The sequence below is a fragment of the Choloepus didactylus genome, chromosome 19 (assembly GCF_015220235.1).
Source record: "Choloepus didactylus isolate mChoDid1 chromosome 19, mChoDid1.pri, whole genome shotgun sequence".
In the NCBI taxonomy this organism is placed as follows: domain Eukaryota; kingdom Metazoa; phylum Chordata; class Mammalia; order Pilosa; family Megalonychidae; genus Choloepus; species Choloepus didactylus.
The window spans coordinates 16,586,783-16,607,379 of record NC_051325.1 but is presented as its reverse complement, the minus strand read 5'-3'; the positions used below and the strand labels follow the sequence as shown (position 1 = coordinate 16,607,379).

General features: G+C 43.2%; 1 protein-coding gene across 5 annotated transcripts in view; it reads right to left on the bottom strand.

Moving 5' to 3' along the window:
- Positions 1 to 20,597, bottom strand: part of BFSP1 (beaded filament structural protein 1) — a 68,224-nt gene that overhangs the window by 21,650 nt on the left and 25,977 nt on the right. For 4 of the 5 annotated variants that reach the window (XM_037811681.1, XM_037811678.1, XM_037811679.1 and 1 more), the window contains 2 exons: positions 9,457 to 9,517; positions 735 to 830 (listed from right to left, as the gene is read on the bottom strand). In XM_037811681.1, coding sequence (XP_037667609.1) covers positions 735 to 830; positions 9,457 to 9,477 — 117 coding nt within the window. In that variant the 5' untranslated portion in view covers positions 9,478 to 9,517. Of the gene's footprint in view, positions 1 to 734; positions 831 to 9,456; positions 9,518 to 15,547; positions 15,922 to 20,597 lie in introns of those variants that run through there. The other variant, XM_037811677.1, reaches the window with a different exon arrangement.

Here is a 20,597-nt window from a genome sequence, read left to right as displayed (position 1 = left end):
AGCATTAGTTCTCCAACACTTCCCTATCAAGTAGAGCAGCCTTCAGCTGCTTGGAGAAGACCCTGTGGCAAGGAGATGCAGATACTAGCAGCTGGAGGTAGGCTGGACACTGGAGAGAGAAACCCAAGGTAACGTCAGGTACCCACACGTCTGCTACCCTCAGTTAACCCACACAACCGTGCTGGAGAGGAGACTCCGGCATTTGCATCTTAAAGATGAAGAAGAGACTCAGAGAGGTTAGAACACTTGCCCAAGGTCACACAGCTCCAGGATTTGAATTTTGACTCCAGTACCCTGGAATTTTTTCAGTGCACTAAAGTTCTCCAAAGTCAGGCCTGTGAAAAGTAGGCAGGATGTTGGGGGGTAGGGAGCAGAACACAACATGAGAGGAGGTTCCTGAATACCATATGTTCCTTGAATTAGCTAGCTCAGAGGCAGAGCTAAAAAAAAATACATCTGCATTTTCAGAGCTGAAATGGTTGACGTATTGTAGCTTAATCAAGTTGGATCCAAGTAGGATCACTCTGCGAACTGTAAAGTCGATTCCTCTGTATATATCTGGTTCATTACGTGCTCTCCATGGACCAACTCATCATCCACTCAGTTCAAGGGCAAATGCATACAAAAGGTGGCATACTATAGCGTCTCATTTCTCGGCCACGGGTGCCCTAGACTTGCCTGACCAAACCCAAATTGGGCTTTTGGGTGAAGGGCTTCATTAGAATCATGGTTACCTTTTTGAACCTGTCCTTTGCTGCACCAATATCGTCCTGCAGAAACTGGGCTTCAATCTGAAGGCGCAGATTATGCAGTAGGGCTTCATCCGCTTCCTGTGATGAGAAAGAGAATCCCACATCCCACTCCCGTGAGCATCCAGCAGGAGGCATGTGTGAGCGTGCAAACTGCCTGGAGGCCTTGCTAAAATACAAGATGCTCATTCAGTAGGTCTGGAGGGGCCTGAGATTCTAAATTTCCAGTAAGGCATTGGGTTAGTCCGTTGGCTCTGGTCTAAAGCAATAGTTTACAACTGGGGGTGATTTCCCCCCAGGGGACATATTTTAATGTCTGGAGACATTTTTAATAGCCACGATTTGGGTGTCATGACTAGATGCTACTGGCATCGAGTAGGTAGAGGCCAGAGATAGTTAAACATCCTACAATGCACAGAACAATCCCCAAAACAGAATTATCCAGCCCAAAATGTCAGGCATGCTGGGACTGAGAAGCCTGATCTTGAAAGCTAAGAGAGAAAATTATTGGTATATTTGCATACCAATTACCTTAAAATTTGTTACATCTATATTTGTTCTATATCTCATCATCTGTGAAATGAGTTTCTAAGATTGCTTACTAAACAGAGAAATAGTTTCTGTTAATACTGAAATCTTTTTTTTTTAATGGTTTTCTCCCAAGGACAGTTGATGTTAGCCTTGATACTATTCTACATATTTTTTAATATGAAAATGCATTTTTTTAGAATGATTGCTGTGAATAGCATTTATTCCTTTAAAGTTGTAAATGACCTTTATGACAGTAATTTAAATTTTCTCACCAAACTTTTTGATAATTCACAGAGTTTTATCTCATTGATCTTGTTTGAATAAATCAAATTGGCATAAAAGAAATATTTGTGCTCTTAAGAAGACAGTGTTATGATGTCTGGAAATGATTTAAAATATTGCAGAGGAGAGGCTAAACCTGCTTATGGTTTTGCCTAAGAGTCTCCCCCAAGTGCCTCTTTGCTGCTCAGATGTGGCCCTCTCTCTCTCTGGCTAAGCCACCTGGGCAGGTGAGCTCACTGCCCTCCCCCCTACATGGGACCTGACTCCCAGAGGTGTAAATCTCCCTGGCAACGCAGGATATGACTCCCGGGGTGAATCTGGACCCAGCATCGTGGGACTGAGAACATCTTCTTGACCAAAAGAGGGATGCAAAATGAAACAAAATAAAGCTTCAGTGGCTGAGACATTTCAAGTGGAGTCAAGAGGTCACTCTGGTGGACATTCTTACACACTATATAGATAACCCTTTTTAGGTTTTAATGTATTGGAACAGCTAGAAGTAAATACCTGAAACTATCAAACTCCAACCCAGTAGCCTTGACTCTTGAAGACGATTGTACAGCAATGCAGCTTACAAGGGGTGACAGTGTGATTGTGAAAACCTTGTGGATCACACTCCCTTTATCCAGTGTATGGATGGAAGAGTAGAAAAATGGGGACAAAAACTAAATGAAAAATAGGGTGGGGGGGATGATTTGGGTGTTCTTTTTTTACTTTAATTCTTTATTCTTATTCTAATTATTTCCGATGTGAGGAAAATGTTCTAAAAATAGATTGTGGTGATGAATGCACAACTATATGATGGTACTGTGAAAAGTTGATTGCACACCATGGATGATTGTATGGTATGTGAATAAATCTCAATAAAACCGAATTTAATTATAAAAAATAAACAAACAAAAAAAGAGTTGAGGATTGAATCCCAGTCCCACCCTACAAGGCACCTGCCATTTTTGCTTTCACCTCCCTCGTGGCATCACTCCCAAACAACCAGCATCTGGGTCCCATCAGCCAAGTCTTTAAAACTGTAGTTAAAACTGCTTGAGGTGACAAAAAAAGGCCAGTCATCATTTGTACATAAAATAGGGACTCTACCAGAATGCTTCTGCAAGCATTTTCCCTGAAAAACTGCCTCCACACCCCCAAAGGTGAGTAGGTGCCACTGGAATTTGCAGTTGTGGCTAGACTAGGGAAAACTTGTTTGGGGAGTATTTTCTTTTGTTTACACCAGAACTCAGAAATGTGTAGACGCCTGGGTTTTCATTATGCCTTAGATGCTGTGAGCTGCATTTTCAAAAGCTCCATCAACAGAAGCTTCTAGATTTTTCTGCATTGAGATTGTGCATCAATAGTCTAATTATAGAAAACAATGCCCAGTATATTCCAACCCTAATATTGTGTATATTCTAGATCTACCCAGTGGTTCTCAAAATGTGGTCCCCAGAAGCTGGGTCACCTGGGAACGAGACAGAAATGCAAATTCTTAGGCCAATCCCAGACCTACTAGATCAGAATTTCCAGGTTTTGGGCCCAGAAATCTGTATTCTAACATGCCCTCCAGGTGATACTGATACATGCTAAAGTTTGAGAACCACTAGTCTAGATTATTTACAACCATTTTTGAGAAAGGGACTGGGGAAATAACTACAGTCCCCTGCACCCTTTAAAATTAGCCTCACCAACCCATTCACAGGGATTCTAGAAATTGCATTAAAAATCCAATTGCTAATTACATGGAACTTTGAATAGGAAGTGAGATACGGTAGGTTAGTATACGCTAGAGTGAAATAGTGACACATCCCAAAGTAATTTGGGCAGATAATAAAGAATACATTTACAGCCTCCCCCTCCCCCCACCTCCACCCCACCCCACCCCCCGCCCATCCCCGAGGAGCTGGGGGAAGGTGCAGAAATGTTGGACTTCCTCATGTGGACTTGTGTTGATGCTGTCACAAACATTGGGACTGGCAGTTTGATGTGCTGAGCCCTTGATCATGGGACTTGCCCTTATGAAGCTCGTCACTGCAAAGGAGAGGCGAAACTTGTATATAATTGTGCCTAAGAGTCTCCCCGAGTACCTCTTTGTTGCTCAGATGTGGCCCTCTCTCTCTCTAACTGAGCCACCTCGACAGGTGAACTGACTGCCCTCCCCTCTACGTGGGACCCGACTCCCAGGGATGTAAATCTCCCTGGCAATGCAGGATATGACTCCTGGGGATGAATCTGGACCCGACATCGTGGGACTGAGAGTATCTTCTTGACAAAAAGGGGGATGCAAAATGAGACGAAATAGTTTCAGTGGCTGAGAGATTTCAAATGGAGTCGAGAGGTCACTCTGGTGGACATTCTTATGCACTATATAGATAACACCTCTTAGAGTTTTAATGTACTGGAATAGCTAGAAGTAAATACCTGAAACTACCAAACTCCAACCCAGTAGTCTGGACTCCTGAAGACGATTATATAATAATGTAGATTACAAGGGGTGACAGTGTGATTGTGAAAACCTTGTGGATCACACCCCCCTTATCTAGTGTATGGATGGATGAGTAGAAAAATGGGGATAAAAACTAAATGACAAATAGGGTGGGATGGGGGGATGGCTTGGGTGTTCTTTTTTCACTTTTATTTTTAATTCTTGTTCTAATTCTTTCTGATGTAAGGAAAATGTTCAGAAATAGATTGTGGTGATGAACACATAACTATATGATCATACTGTGAACAGCTGATTGTAGACCATGGATGATTGTATGGTATGTGAATATACTTCAATAAAACTGAACTTAAAAAAAAAAAAATCCAATTGCTAAATAATTGATATTCACATTCAGGATTAGGGTTTAATTAGAAAACACTTATACTTCAGCCCTGGAAGTCAAAAACCTTCCCACAAGCAGAGACTCAAACATTTGCACACTGAGGTTCGTAGCAACATTATTTACAGTAGCCAAAAGGTGGAAGCAACCCAAGTGTCCCCCAACAGATGAATGGATAAACAAAATGTGGTATAGCCATACAGTGGAATATTATTCAGCCATAAAAAGGAATGGAGCTCTGATGCCTGCTACAACATGGATGAACCTTGAAGACGTCATGTTGGGTAAGATAAGGCAGACACAAAAGGACAAAGATTGCATGATTTCACTTATATGAAATAACTAGAATAGGCAAATTCATAGAGGTGGAAAGTCGATTAGGGTGACCAGAGGCTGGGAGGAGGGGAGGAAGAAGGGATGGGGAGTTAACACTCAATTGGTGCAGTTTCTGTTTGGGATGGTAGAAGATGTTGGTAACAGATGGTGATGGTAGAAGAATATTATCAATGTAATTAATACCACTGCATGGTACACTTGAAAGTGGTTGAAATGGGAAATTTTGAGTTGTATAGATGTTACTACAGTAAAAAGGTTGTAGGGTTTTTGTTCTAATTTACAAATAAAATAACTTTTCCAAAAATGTTAAGGTTGCTAACCAATGGCCTGGAAGAGGGTGCTGGGTGGGTTCTGCCCCTCTCCACCCTTCTCTCTTTCTCAGCATTCCCACATTCCTCAGCTCTGCTCTCTCTCCCTCCTCCGTCTCCCACTGTGCCTGCCTCCTGCCCTTATCTTCAAGTCTCTCAGCCCCCAACTCCTCCTAAACTCCTCCTTCCCAATTTCCTCTCCATCATCAGAAGCTTCTAGATTTTTCTGCATTGAGACTCAGGATCAATAGGCTAATTTCCAGCCTCAGAGGAGTTCTTGGGCAGATGAAGGCCTGTCATAGCACAGGTTAAAAGCTTCATGTGCCTGCCTTTCCGTTCACTAAACTGCCGTTTGTCTTAGTCTTTGCTGCACAAGCGGCATGAATTATGTGGAAATTACACAGGAAAGCAAAGGCAGCAGTCTCTAAAAATTTTTTAAGTTGTTTTTACCTGAAAGCATTTGACTAGAATCTACATCTTCTTAGAATTCTGGAGATTTTAAAGGAAAAAGGAAAGAGAAACTTTAAAAGGCTGCACCTTACAGTTTTCTTAAGATTAGCAAAATCAGGCATTTTTGAGTACCAATAACCTCATATGTTCATATTTAGTGACAATGAATTCTAGAGATTAGCCAAACCCAAATATTTGGAGGTCATCTGGAATTCTTACTACATCAAAAGTCTTTAAGTTGGAATAACTCTGCCCACAGGCAGTGTGTATGTTTATGTTAAGGAAATTTAATTCATTTCAAAGTGCATAGCAAAGAGAGGCTCCCTTGGGCTTATTTGACTGTTAAAGATACAGGAGCTCTGCCCTGGCAGTTTAATTACGTGGGTATTACTAACACATTGGCAGTTTTGTGGAAGCATTAATCATCAATCCTTTTATATACACCGTGACATCTTCCAAACAGGATTCAAAGCATTGACCCAAGCAGGACCAATGGTTTTTACTGCACCCCAAGTCTCATAGCCATACCCCCCGATGAATCTCTTCAGCAAGTGAGATCAAAGGAAATATGTATGGTATTTAGACCGAGTTGGCAAGTCAAAACCATGTTGATTTGCTGTACGTAGACATTCAAAGATCCATCAACCAAAAGTCACTTAATGTGACCAGCCAACAAGATGCAAACTCTACTCTTCCATTTTTGCTCTTTCATCTCACTTGATGATCTCCATGGAGAGAGGACAAGAAAGCCCAGTCTTCACCTGGCCAAACCCTTGAGGGGCTCTTAGTTTGAATTCCCCAGAAGCAGACCTTGAGGCAAGGATTGGGTACTTGTCGTCTATTTGGGAGGTGACCCCGGGAAGCACCCATGTGGAAGCGGGGGAGTGAGACAGGGGAAAACCCAACAAATGGAGCGTTAATGAGCAGGTGATCACTGTGGGCAACTGGGGCTCAGTCCGGCTGGGGACCTCTGGGAGACTGTGTGGATCTCACCTCCAAATTGTCACTGGGAGTGGTGAGGCAGCCGGTGTACTTACCCACAACCTCCTGCCCCTCTGGGATTGAGGGTAGCTCCAGGGTGTCAGTGCCCAGCTGACCAGAGAGATGCAGGAAGCCATTGATGTGTTCTGCATGTCCAGGGGACAGGCAGGGCCACCAACGTCAAGGGCTGAGAGGCCGTCTCTACCCGGAGCTCTCCGGCTTCGTGTTGGGGATCCTGAGAGACCCACATCCTGTCTATTCCTAGGAGGGGTACATTGAACCAGGGACACAAAACACCCCAATCCCTGTTTACACCTGCCACTGATGGGCTGTGGGGCCTGCAAGCGTGTTTAAGCTCAGAAGGCTGAGTTTCCCACAGGCAAAGGGTAGGGGATGGACAGGGTGGTTTCCCAGCCAATAACCCATTAGGTTGTTCCAAGGTTCCCAAGCTAGAGCCAGGATTTCCCCAACTCCCTTCCCCTTCATGCTGTGTTCACGGGTGCCGCTACAGCTGGTACCATCTGTTCTATTATTTACTCCATGTTTTTCTTTAAGTCAGCTCACTTTTACTTTGAGTCTTTTGAAAATAAGTTGTTTATATCACCTGGTATAAATACAGGGTAATTATAAAAATAAATTCATAACTATTAAAAAAGCATTAGATGTACCATCTAAAATTGCCTCCCTTTGCACCAGGGTAAGACACCTCACACTTTGTAGAGAACAAAGCCAGCATCTGTCACATCAACTCTCTAAAATAATAATGGTGACCAGGGACAGGGGACCACCTTGAATCAAGCAAGTCATATGTACATTATTACATCCCTTAATACTCACTAGGGACATAGGCTTCTACTCCCAAGGTGGGCAGGGATGGGAGTGGGGCTATGATTGTTCCCATTTCACAGATGAAGAAGTTGAAGGTCAAGAGATCTCCCAAAGTCTCGCAGGAACTCAGCAGTGGTGTAGGGATCCTCTTGAAAGGCTACACTCCTTTTTTGGGCTGTGGGATTGCGGGAAGAAATTTTTTACCCTGGACCCGAGGAACAGTCATGTCTATTCCCTGCACTGACCCTTGCCTGTGTTCCTGGCAGGATCTTTCCCCAGAACCTTAGGACCTTCTAATTGGCCAGTAGTTCAAGCGCTTTCACTCTCTGTCACATACAAGGTGATATAAACACCTTCTCTGGGTGTGAAATGGTGGGATGCCTTTTCCTTCTCTTTTGCTATCTGTGTTATCTTTCTACTGAGAATATATATTGCTTTTGTAATAAGAGGAAAAAACAACAGAATGCTTGCGCTTGCTTTGAAATTCAGTGTTGCTTCCCAACAAGGGTAAAATGAAGGACTCCATTCTTTCCCCCTCTTCTTTGAGGAGTAAACAAAATGGCACTGGGTTGAGTGATCCCCTTAGACATCAGTCCAAAGAAAGCCCTCTTTGCAGCAAGAAAACATACTCACAAAACAAAAATGTGGTGGAGGTGGGGTGGGGGTTGGGGGGGGTGACTTGAATTGAAGGGCATTGGGCATCTCTATCCCTGCGGGCAGTGGTCTACGGACAAGATGGCGGCTCCATCTGGCAGCCACCAGAAACAGGAATGGGGATCAGGTGCACGTGCTCAGCCAAACAGACAGATGATGCAAGATGTTAATAAGGCTGTAATCCCAGCTCAGACTTCCAACAGGCTTTGGGGGGGGGGGGGGGGCGGGGAGGTGCACCGCTACCCAGAGACCCACCACTGAGCCTGGGCCCCTTCAGTGCTCTCCAGAAGCGTCCTCTCCCTGCCATTTTTGTGTTTATATCTAGGTGGCTCATATATCCCGTTGGCCTGAGACAGTCCCCTTGACATCAACTGACCTGCACAACTGTTGACAGCATCCCATTTCACCCAGTGTCCTGGTTTGGACATTACATTATGAGAGGGGTGCAGAAATATCATGTGGTAGGTAAAATAGACAATGCTAAATGGGGTTTTCCTGGATTTAATTCTGACTTTCCCCCCAGCAAGCAGAAAAACCCTAAACAACAGAGGTTGGACAACACCAGGCATGGCGAGCATCCTGAGCTGACCCTGACCGTCTGTAGTAATGCCCTGGAGTTCTCTGGAGAATTCTACTACTGGGCACAGTAGGGGAGGGTGTGCAGTGTTTTGTCAGCAGTTCTGAGGAGGCGCAGTGGGGAGGTGGGGACAGTGGCCCATGCACCCTAAATAAGCAATCTTCAACTAAATATTCTCCACGGATCCTTCTGCTCTGACATTGGACCTCGGAAATGATCACACAAAGAAAATGCTTTCGGCCTTTGTTTTTGTCCAACCCCTTTTGCCCAGGATTATTCTGCTATCTGGTAGTTGAGTTCCCCTGGCTAAAGCAGAAAACCCTATCAGTTTGGATGTTGCTGGAGATCAGAAGAAAACTGTCCCTGCAAAGGAGAAGGACATACAACCCCTGCAGGAAGGTCTCCAGCAAGAAGCTAAGACTCCCTAATGTTCCCTTGTGGTTACTTTCCACCTAGAGAGGAGAGCTTGAGAGGAATGGAAATTTCTTCCTTTGTTCTCTTGAGTGTTTTCCTGTGGAGAAGCAATCTCAAGACTTTACCCAATGGGATACAGGTATCATGCATCCAAATAACCACCGCCAAAGCAAGTCCTTCCTAAATTTGGTGTTTGGGACCAGTATGTCTGAACAATAAATTAACAGCAAGTCATTGCAATGCTGGCACATTTTCACTGTTTAGCACAATCTATACCAGTAATAGTCCATATTTTTATCACGAAGCTGTGCACCGTGTGTTAGAGGGGTGTTGTGTGCCTCTTTGTATGTGTGTGTGTTAGCTGGCACATAAGGATTGAGTTGAAATTAAGAAGTCAAGAAAGAGAGTGACAGCAAAATAAATAGGTGAATCTTAAAATAACACAAAGAGGAGGTATGTGAAACCGTCTCAGCCACTTTGTTCAATGTCGTTAATTAGCCTACATAAACCCAAGGATGTGTTCAGCTCACCTTGTTAAGTCGTTCAAGCATGTCTTTCAGCAGCAGTTGACATTCACATTCATTTTCATACCTGCAAATTGGACACATAAGCAAGAGTTGGGCAGCTTCCAGGATTTCATGTGTGTCGATCACACAACTAGCATTAAATTTATTCTGAGATAAATATTAGGCCAAATTGACAAATTCTTAATTGTAAATCTAAAGCTAATGCAGCATTTCCCAGTCTGCTGCTTCCCAATCTTTAACACGTCATGGTGCATGCATGCAGAAAGTGGTAACATTTGCACAATGCACATGGTAATTGGAAGAAGTAAATGGAACAGCAGTCGACCAGGCTGGAGGTTCCAGCCTGGGGCCCCTATCCAGCCACTTGGGGGATGAGGGCATCATACTTTGGCTTACCTGGAACCCAGGTGCAGCAGTAGCAGCACAGAACCTGGGAGGCTACTATCCTACAACAAACACTATCCACCTGACCTCAGTTTGGATTTCCCATGCTATTTTATTTATTCACATGTGTAACCTGGACCAATTTTTCTGGATTATGTCATTTAATCCTCACAAAACCCTGTAAGAGAGCAGTTATTGCAACCCCATGTCAAAGATGAGGAAACTGAGGTTGAGAACCTTGACAGAAGGACACTTCACTCTCACCCTTGTGGCATCACTCCTGTATACCAGAGGCTTTCCCCTGGGCCGCAGAGCAGGGCAGGCTGCACATGCCAACCTCAGATGGAAGGGTATTGGTGCATGAACACCCCCACTCCTTCACCCCTCAGCTGGGATAACTGAGGCATGCTCCAGGCTTACTCCCAGAGCTCCCTAGTGGGTTGAGCTCTAGTTGTCCTTGAAGGAAACTTGCTTGGTCATGCACTCAGTATTGGCTCTTCTCTCTGTGCCTTCCCCCTCTCCCCTCCTTGTGATCCCCAAGTTCACCTCCTAAAAATCACCTGCTCTCAAATCCATGACTCAGGGTTGGCTGCCAGAGGACCCCCAACAAAGAGAGAGGTGGAGTCAGAATTGATCTGCCATCAAAACCTGTACTCTAGCAACCGCACCATGCTGTCACGGCAGAGCAGGGAAACACCTCAAATTTAAACATACACAAAATTAATATAAGCAACAGATACTAAGGGGCAGGTGTGGTTTTTCTCCTAGTCAATGTCTTCCCTGGAAGTCTAGAAAATGATAGGGATTAGGGAAGCAGAGACCCCAGTAATCATTCAGAGTGAGGGTGTCCCTTAGGGAAGTTCACCCCCTGAAGAAAAAGAGGAGACCCCTCCCAAGTGACCTGTCCCCTTGTTCCCCATAAGCTGCCCCCCTATATCCGTTCTCCGACTTTCAGGGTATAGAGCCCTCAATGGTGGCAAGGACATGGCTGCCAAGAAGTGAAACTACATATCCCAGCACCCCTTGCAGTCGGGTACGATCATATGACCACGTCCTGACCAATGGGGTGTAAGCATAAGCCTATGCAGCAGCTTCCAAGAATCTTCCATAACAGATGGGGTAGTTGTGCCCTCTGCCTCTTGGTCTGCACTCTGCATTTCCAAAATCCTTCAGCCTGAAACGGATGGATGCCACCTTCTGGAAGGCCACGCAGAGCCTTCTGGGTTTTGGACACTGTAGAGTACCAGAGTTAACTGCTCACCTTACACAAGGGAGAAACAAACTTCCATCATGAAGAAGCCATATCACTTTGGAGTTTATGTCATTTGCTGTTGAAACTATTGCTAATTATCACTCAGGTCAATCAACAAAGCCTTTCTGTGCCCTTGCACACCCATACCAGGAGTCCAAGTCAAGTACTTCACAGCTGCAGAAAGTGCTGGCAAACGGTGCCCTGTGTCTTTAGAATTAAAAGTCCTGAACTCAGGGCGGAACAATTAGGTACACTGGGCACACATTCCCAGGCTTAAGCCACCTAAGCAGCTCAGCTATTACCTGTAAGCACAACCTATTTGCACAAGTTTTGCATTTCACACCAGGATGTCACATTTAGCTGCTTCTTTTGTGTGTGGCTCTAACAGAAGCAGAAATTATTTTGTGACATGGATAACCAGCTTTGAGGATAAAACTTAACAAAATCTAATTTTCTCATTACTCTTTCCTATTGGAAACATCTAAGTTTCTGTAGCTTAAAAACGTGTTTGATAAACAACATACTAAATTGATATCATGGGTAATTCTCAAGCTATAAAGACAAAGCTATATATTATATTAAAGAGAAGTGATTTCATGATAAAGAATTCATATGAATTCATATATTCATATACATTCATATAAGTGAATATTTAAGTGAATTCATAAAGTGAAAACAAATATTTTGGCTTTAATTATCTGCTTGTTTCATATAAATTACTCTTGGTTTTCCATAATCTAGATCATTGCGGTAGATTGAATTATGTATCCCAGCAAGGACATGTTCTTAATCTTAATCCACATTTCTCTGGGTGTGAAACCATTTGTAAATAGTGTCTTTAAATATGTTAAGGTGAGTGAGGGTGTTGACTCATGTGTGAATAGGGGTCTTCTAAGATCCTAATCTGGTATAGCCCAACTGAATCAGGGAAGCCTTTAATCCATATTACTGGAGACCTTTCAGAGAGAAAGCCACAGGGAGAGGAGCCAGAAGTGACAAGTCAGCCAAAGCTAGAGAGCAAACACAAAGGGAGAGAGCTAGCCATCAGACAGGAGGGACATCCGCAAACCAAGGAACCCTAGCATTGCAGCAAGCCAGTGCCAGAAGACTACAGACTTAGGGGAGAAAGAACGGCCTTGCCAACGCCTTGATCTTGGACTTCTAGCCTTCAAAACCGTGAGCCAATCAATGTTTGTTGTTTAAGCCAACCCCTTGTGTGGTATTTGTCACAGTAGCCTGGCAAACTAAGACAATAATCGACTCTACTCATCAATGTATTTTGGTAGTTTTATTTATTTTTATTTAGCTTGTGTTTTATTTAGTCTTTGTCCATTTGATCTGCTGAAGACCTAATTTTGAAATTATTCAACTACCCAGGCTGAGAATATGCCTGAGGCTGACATGGAACCCGGCTGCATACCCTTCCCATTTCTGCAGTTTTTCAGCCTGGCTTTGGATAGTCATCAGTTCACCTCTGCAATGTAAAAACAAACTTGGTGTGTGTGTGTGTGTGTGTGCATGGATGGTTGTGGTTTTTACAATGATTTTCAAATTCTGCTATCTCTGTCACAATATCAAAACTTCTGTATTGGAGCAAAGGGAGGAATAGATTAAGAGGAATTTTTACATAAATCACAGAGCTTGAAGGAACTGTTCCAAGATGGGTACATAACTCAGAACTGAGGGAAATCAAGAAAAGACTGGAAAAGTCAACACGGCTATTCCCTCAATGAGGGCTCATGGAAGTCACGCTTGCCCAGCGAAATCACAGCAACCCGTGGCCTAATGACGAGGTAAAGGTTTCTTTGGGATCTTGGGTATCCCAACACCCCAGCAAGCTGCGCTGGACCTTTGCTTTGGAGAACATGTGCTTCAGTGGAATGAGGTCCTATCTCTAGGCTTCACTCCAGAGGAGCCCAAGGTTAGCTTCTCTGCAGGAGATAGTGTTCTGGAAGGAATACAGGCCCAGGGTGAGAAACCCAAATTCAAGTCCCGCCATGCCCAAGCCCTCTCCATGCTTCAGTTTCCCCCATGAGGGGCTATAACAGGTGGGGTTTCAAGTCCCTTCTTCCAGCTCCAAATCTGTTTCTTTGAATCAAAACCAGAAGCAAAAGGGCTGGTGGGAACTGAATCATCAGTGAAAATGATCGGATAAATATGCTCAGAATACAATGTTGAATAATCTGCCCGAGACTGGGATTGAGTGTGTGGAACTTAAACACAGGGCAAGTCTAGAGAAAACACTCTGCGTTCGCTCAGACCAGGAGTTCCCAGACCTGGCTGTTCACTGGAATTAAAATAAATAAAATTAAATTTTATTAAAATCAATTGAATAAAAATTTAAACACCTGGGCTGCACTTGCGGTCCAGGTCAGGGCCTGGACATCTGCATTTTTTAAATTAAACTGATTTATATAATTTAAAAATGGGTAAATCTTCTACATGGTTAAACAATCTTTTAAAGATTTAAAGATACTTAAAAATGTGCAGTTAAAAGTCTCCCTCCCGATTGAGAACATCTTCTTGGCCAAAGGGGGAATACGAAATAAAACAAGATAAAGTTTCAGTGGCTGAGAGATTTCAAATGGAGTCGAGTGGTCCCTCTAGTGGACATTCTTACATACTATATAGATAACCCTTTTTATCTGTTTTTTTAAGATATTGGAATAGTTAGAAGTAAGTACCTGAAACTATGAAACTCCAACCCAGTAGCCTTGACTCTTGAAGACAATTGTATAACAATGTAGCCTACGGGGTGACAGTGTGATTGTAAAAACCTTGTGGATCGCACTCCCTTTATCCAGTGTATGGATGGATGAGTAGAAAAATGGGGACAAAAACTAAATGAAAAATAGGGTGGACGGGGGGGATGATTTGGGTGTTCGTTTTTACTTTTATTTTTTATTCTTATTTTTGCTTTTTCTGGTATAAGGAAAATGTTCAAAAAATAGATTGGGGTGATGAATGCACAACTATATGATGGTACTGTGAACAGTTGATTGTACAGTTTGGATGACTGTATGATATATGAATATATCTCAATAAAACTGAATTTATTGCCAGTTCCTATTCTCCACCTCCCACAAGGAAAAAGAATCATCAGTTTTTTGTGTGTGTTTGTCCAAATAGTCTTTATCCTTATGCAAAAAATAAAAATCTGTATTCTTTCCCCCTTTCTTTTTAAAATAACTGTAATAGTATACAATTCTTTTTTTTAATAAATGCATAGTATTCCATTGCCTGGATGAACCATAATTTTATAACCCGTCTCCTATTAATAAGCTTTTAAGTGGGCCCCAGACTTTCATGCTGCAGTGAATATCCTCGTAGGCATGCTACTTCGCACCTGTTAGCTACCGAAGAAATTCCTTGAAGTGGCACTGCTGAGTCAGAACACATATATAACTTTGGAAGATGCTGACACATTGCTGAACATCCCTTTTTTTAACAGCTCCTTGGATAACTTCAACAAACAATTCGGTCTGTGGGGGAACCAAGTCCTATACCAGGGCTTCTGAAACTTCAATGTTTCTTAAAAGTTTCAAGGCTTTTTAAACTACCAATCACCTGAGGATTTTGTTAAAATGCAGATTCTGATTTGGAGGCTCTGACAAGCTCCTGGGTGATGCTGATGCTTGTGGTCAGTTGTCCACACTTTGAATAGCAAGACCCCAAAGGATACATTAAAAAGGTAATTTTCAGGTGTCAGATGATGCAAAGGCCCCTGGACTCAACGTGCCCAGGATTTGAATTGCTCCCAGCACAGCAACCTGCTAGCTGAGTGACCTTGCCCTAAATTCCTACAGTTTGGAAGCCTCAGGCTCCTTATCTGTAAAATAGGGCACTACAGTCTAAACAAAATAAGACTGTGAGGATTAAATAACATGGATAAATCTGAAAAACACTGTGCTGAGCAAAAAGTACCTATGGTAAGTTTTGTGAAGTTCTAGAACAGTTCAAGATTCCATTTTCGTGACTTTCTATCATCTATGGTGATAGAAAGCAGAACACTGGAAGCCTCTGGATTTTTTTTTTTTTTTTTTTTTTGGTGGGGGTAGGGTAGCTGCAGTGATTGACTAGGAAAGGGAACTAAGGAACTTTCTGGAGTAGTGGAAATATCTTGCTTGTTTTGGTGGTTAAACAGGTATACACATTTGTCAAAACTAATTGAACTATATACTAAAAATCTGTGCATTTTATTGTATGTAAACTATACCTCAATTTTAAAATGCAATAGAATTTAAATGATACCATTTCATGTAAAAGGGCTTTGTAAACTGTAACGTACCACCAAAATGGAAACTAATCTTAGCTTAAGGAAATGGGCCCCTCGCTGCCCTCTGCCAGGATGAGGTCGCAGGGAGACCAAAGATGGCCCTCGGACCCCGGTGGCAGCGTGCTCCAGGGATCCGCGCCCCGCCTCGGGTCTCTCTCCCCGCCCCCACGGCGGTCGCTTACTTGCTCCGGAACTCGTCGAGCGCGCGCTGCGCCTCTGCGCCCTGGCGCTCCAGCCGGGCGCGCTCGGCCGCCAGGTCCCAGACGCGCTGGCGGTTGCCCTCGACGTGCCGGGCGAGCGCCTCCTCCGGGCCGGCCGGCTCGCCCAGCCTCTGGAAGGCGTCCAGCTGCCGGCGGAGGACGGCGTGGCGCTGCTCGAGCGCGCGCGCCCGCTGGACATAGGCGGCCACGCGTTCGCCCAGCCCCTGCAGCGCTCCCAAGCCCTGCGCCGCCACCGGGCTCCCAGCGAGACCGTCCAGTTCCCCAGCGCGCAGCGCCTCCTCCGCGCGCTCGAACTGCTCCCGGCGGGTCTGGAAGACATAGCTCCGCCGGTACATGGCCCCGCTGCTGGCGCAAAGCCGCCTCTCCCGGGGCTCCCCCGCGGGCCAGCGGCCGGCTAAATAAACATCGGAGGCCCCTGGGACGTTCCAGAGCTGATCAGCAGTTGGGGGTCAATGTTGTCCCCAGGCTCGGAGAGAATAAAAGGGCTGCAGGGCTGCCTTTGTGAGCTGGATTAGTGGACCATACAGCTCGGGGGCTGGAGGGGTCAATGGGGCAATGAGGTTTTTGTTCCGGGATTGTTAGGGCCTGCTGCTTTATGAGTGAATGGAGAGTCAGGAGGACAAGAGAGGCATGACTTTCCTTTGACTGGCTCCTCTGGGAGCGTGAAGGAAACCCAAAGCTAGTTAGTTCAACTTGGACTAGTTCAAGACCCCCAGGGACCCCTCACTTTGTCTCTTTCTGTTAATCTATCAATTATAGAACTGTTTTTACAATACCTTTTTAAATTATTATTACTTAAGCAAAATTCTTTTCATAATTATAGCATGTGGTTTAGGAACCCTCCAACATGGTGGTGTTAACCTTCTATGGTAAGAGTTCTTAAGCATGGATGCAAAATGAAACAAAATGTCTGGGTAAATTGTGGTGTGTGTGTTGAGTACAAAAAATGGGAACAAAAATTAAATGAATGATAGAGGGGATGGGGAGATGGGATATTTTGGGTGTTCTTTATTTGTATTTTTATTCTTTTTTTTTTTTTTGGAGTAATGAAAATGTTCAAAAATTGATATTGGTGATGAATGCACAACTATTTAATGGTACTGGGAACAACTGATTGTACACCATGGATGTTTGTAGGGTATGTGAATATATCTCAGTAAAACTGAATTGGAAAAAAAGAATTGTGGTGTGTGTTGCAAGTAATTTCTTACTAATACTTGTGGATATTTGTAAAGAATCTGTTTGTACAATAATTTAGTAAACAGATGCACAGTTATCCTTTTTAAAATGTCATGCCAGCCTTGCAGTCATGGATTTTGACATCCTTTCTTGAGTGGGGAAAAAAGAAATGGAGTTCCACCCAGGATATCACTGGAATAGAGTCTTTGAATTAAAGAAAAATCCTCACAGTCTAAAGAGTCAATAAACTGGCCAATTCTCAGTTAGAGAATAATAAAGGAATTTTTTTGCCACTTATGTTTTCATTGTAATTTTTATTTTGGAAATAAAAGTTGAGTTTTGATGATTTTTTTTAAGTAGAATTAATAGCTAGGCTTTAATAAAATTAAAGGTATATTGTGGATGTTGGAAGAAGTTGAGAGTACTTGATGAGAATGTTCCTGAAAATAAATATTTTGTCATATTCCAGTTTTAGAAATCATTATCAAAAGGACTGTTTTCTTTAAAATAAGGATAGGCAATACTCTATAATTACCAACTACATGGATTGCACATAATTATACTACAAATTAAAGTCATAGCTATAAAAGATAGAGAAAGAAAATTACAGATCTTTGCTAGGATTATTAATACTCCAAAAAAAAAAAAAAAAAGGAAAAAAAAAAAAAAAAACCTTGTAAGATAATGGATTCAGTCTGGAATAAAGCTATGGAAGTTCCCAATTTGTACTGGGGCTGTGGTTATTGTTTCAATTTATTTTCTTAAGCCATTTTAAAATAGATTATTATGGTCAATTCAAAGCAAGCCACTTGAGTATATTTGTAGGTACATATATGCCATACTACTGGCCTGATAAGTTTGTCTTCTTAGAGAGCAGGACCAATGTATAACAAGAGTTACAAAATCATTCCCTTTGCTACAGAACACACTGCCCCCAAACTAAGTGATAAACAACAAAAAGTGTTTATAATTATACTCCCAGGTCTTGAGGTCAGCTGGGTAGCTCTCCTTAAAGCTGCCAGTCTTCTGATGGGCTGGGGCAGCTCTCTTCCAAATGTCCCTCGTCCTTCTAGAACCAGCGATGGCAGAAGTACAAGACCAGGCCCAGCCACACAAGCGCATTTCAAGTCGTTGCTTGCACCACACCCACTCACATCCCTTTGGTCAAAGCAAATCGCACAGCCAAGGCCAAAGTCAACAGGAAAGCAAGTCCACGCGGCCCACCCTGAGGCCACAGCAAGGATGTGAGTGTGTAACTATCACACTGGAACGGACAACTCAGTCTATCACGCAGAATAATCCCATTTGAGAATACTATATCCCAGATACATCACAAAGGAAAAATATTATTTCAATTTAATCCAGTGGAACAAACACTTGGAAAATACAAAGTATAGTCTCAGGGAGTTAAATATTGGACAAGATCAAGTCGCCACCCCCAAGGCTCTCACAGTCTAGTGAAGGAGACAAATTGATTCCTAACTAATTAAGACAGAAGAAAATTCAAGATAAATTCTAAAATAGAGATCTTAATAAAATGCCAGGGTTATATCAAAGAAGAAACATTGGATAGGGTGTGGTAGAGACGTTAGAATTCCAAACAGAGAGAACAGCATAAATAAGGAGGTGAGGGGGATATATGAGGTGCCCCCCAACATGATGGGGCTGAATTAAAGAGTGCAGGACCAATGTTTAATTGGTATGGGGTTTCTGTTGGTGGTGATGGAAAAGTTTTAGCAATGAACAATGGGGATGGAAGTACAACACTGAATTGTATATTTGAAAAGGGAAATTTTAAGTTGTATATAAGTTGACACACACACACAAACCCATAGGACTGTACAACACAAAGAGTGAACCCTAATGCAAACAGTGGGCTAAAGTTAATAGCATAATAATAATAATATGAAGTGTAACAAAGGTAATGCACTAATGCAAAATCTTAATAGGGAAAGGCGTGGGTGTGAGAGGGGGATATATGGGAACTCTACTTCTGTACGATGTTTCTGTAAACCTACAGCTGCTCTAATTTAAAAAAAAATTTTTTTAATTTAAAATAAGAGTGCATGGCTACATAGGGTACCAAAAATAAAGCTAGAAAGAAGGTCTGGGCTTCCAATTAGTTTTAATGGATTGAATATGGGTATTATCTCTACTCCTTCCCCAAACCCCACTAAAAATGACAGCATAGAATTTTTTTGTCTCATTAAAGAATGGAAGAGATTACAGTGAACAAAATACGCCAACAAATTTTGGGAAGGCTGAACATAGTTTAGTGGGGACTGGTTTAGCAGAGTGGAGAAAGCTGAACCAAAAAAAAAAGCCACATCATGCTAAAGAACCGCAGAAAAGCTCAGGAATTGGACACGCCAGATATTTCAGAGTGTGGAGTGAGGGGTAGAGCTGGCTGAGTACGCGTAAGGAGCAGTTAGTATATTGGATTCCCTATCCCATCCCTGCACAAACAGGCAACGACCCAAAGCCCAGGAGCCCTGGAAGTCACTCTCTGCTGGAATGGGACCAGAGAGATTCTGAGTTTGAGGACACTGGACACAGCAAAGGGCAGGGTTGAGGCTCCACTTGAAAACAAGGGGATTAGGGGAGCAGAAGCTTAGTCACAGTGACCTGTACCCCTTCCCCATTTCCCATGTGCTACTTCTCTCGCAGGCTGGTCACCTGGCATATGTTTCAAGGGGCAGGAGATTTGAGGATTACTCTCTAGAGGAACCAAATGAACCAGAGAAAAAGACCTCTGGATACTGAATTTGGAATATTGACTGACTGGTGGTGGGTCCAAACCATGGAACATGGTTGTGTGGTTGTTTCAGTTTCCCAGCTGCTAAAACAAATACCACAACAGTAGGTTGGCTTAACAACAGGAATTTATTGGTTCTGGGTTTCAGAGGCCGGAAGGCTTCTTCCTTCTGGGGTTGGTATCTTCTGGTTGGTTCCTTGGCTTTTCTGTCACATGACAATAAACATGGGCCGTGACTTCTCCTTTCTCCTCCAGGTTCAATTGGCTTCTGGCTCCTGGTTGCTCCCTGTGGTTTCTCTTTCTGTGTCCAATTTCTTTTCTTATAAGGACCTCCGCTGTACTGGATGAAGGCTCACCCTCTTTCAGTTCGGGCATCATCTAACTTATGACATCTTCCACGGTCCTGTTTACAAATGGGCTCACACCCAAAGAACCAGGGGTTGGGACCTGAAAGTGCCTTTTGTGGGGACATGATACAAACCCCAACAGCACTCCAAGGTAATTCAGACCCAAGCCATTGATTATTAGACTATGACCTGTTTTATAAAAAAGGTTTTACCAATAGGGCAGCATAGGATTTTTAAATATTTTTCACTTAGATTTTGCTTTTGAAACTTAATGATCTATGACTTGGGAACCTTCTATTGAATTCTACTTTAACTGTATTTAAAACATGACAACCAGCCTTAATCCACAGCTGGATTTCCCTTCTGCTTGCTTATCTTTGTTTGGGTTCCCCAGAAGCAGACCCTGAAATATCTGTTTAAACACTCATGAGAGGATCGCTGTGTCCCAGGAAAGCTGGGAACCACAGAGGGACAGAGAGAAGCAGTATATATAGGTTGGGCTATGCTGCAGTAACAAACAATCCAACAATCTCAGGGGCTTAAGCAAACAAGTTTTATTTATCACTCAAGCCCATCTAAGGTCAGCGGGGGAATTCTGTTCCATGTTGTCCTCACTTCAGCACCTGGGCTACTGGGGCAGCCACCTTCTTGAATACTGCTGAGAAAAAGTGACAGCATGCCACGGCTTCTAAAGTTTCCACACAGTCACTTTACGTTGTGACTCAAAGCA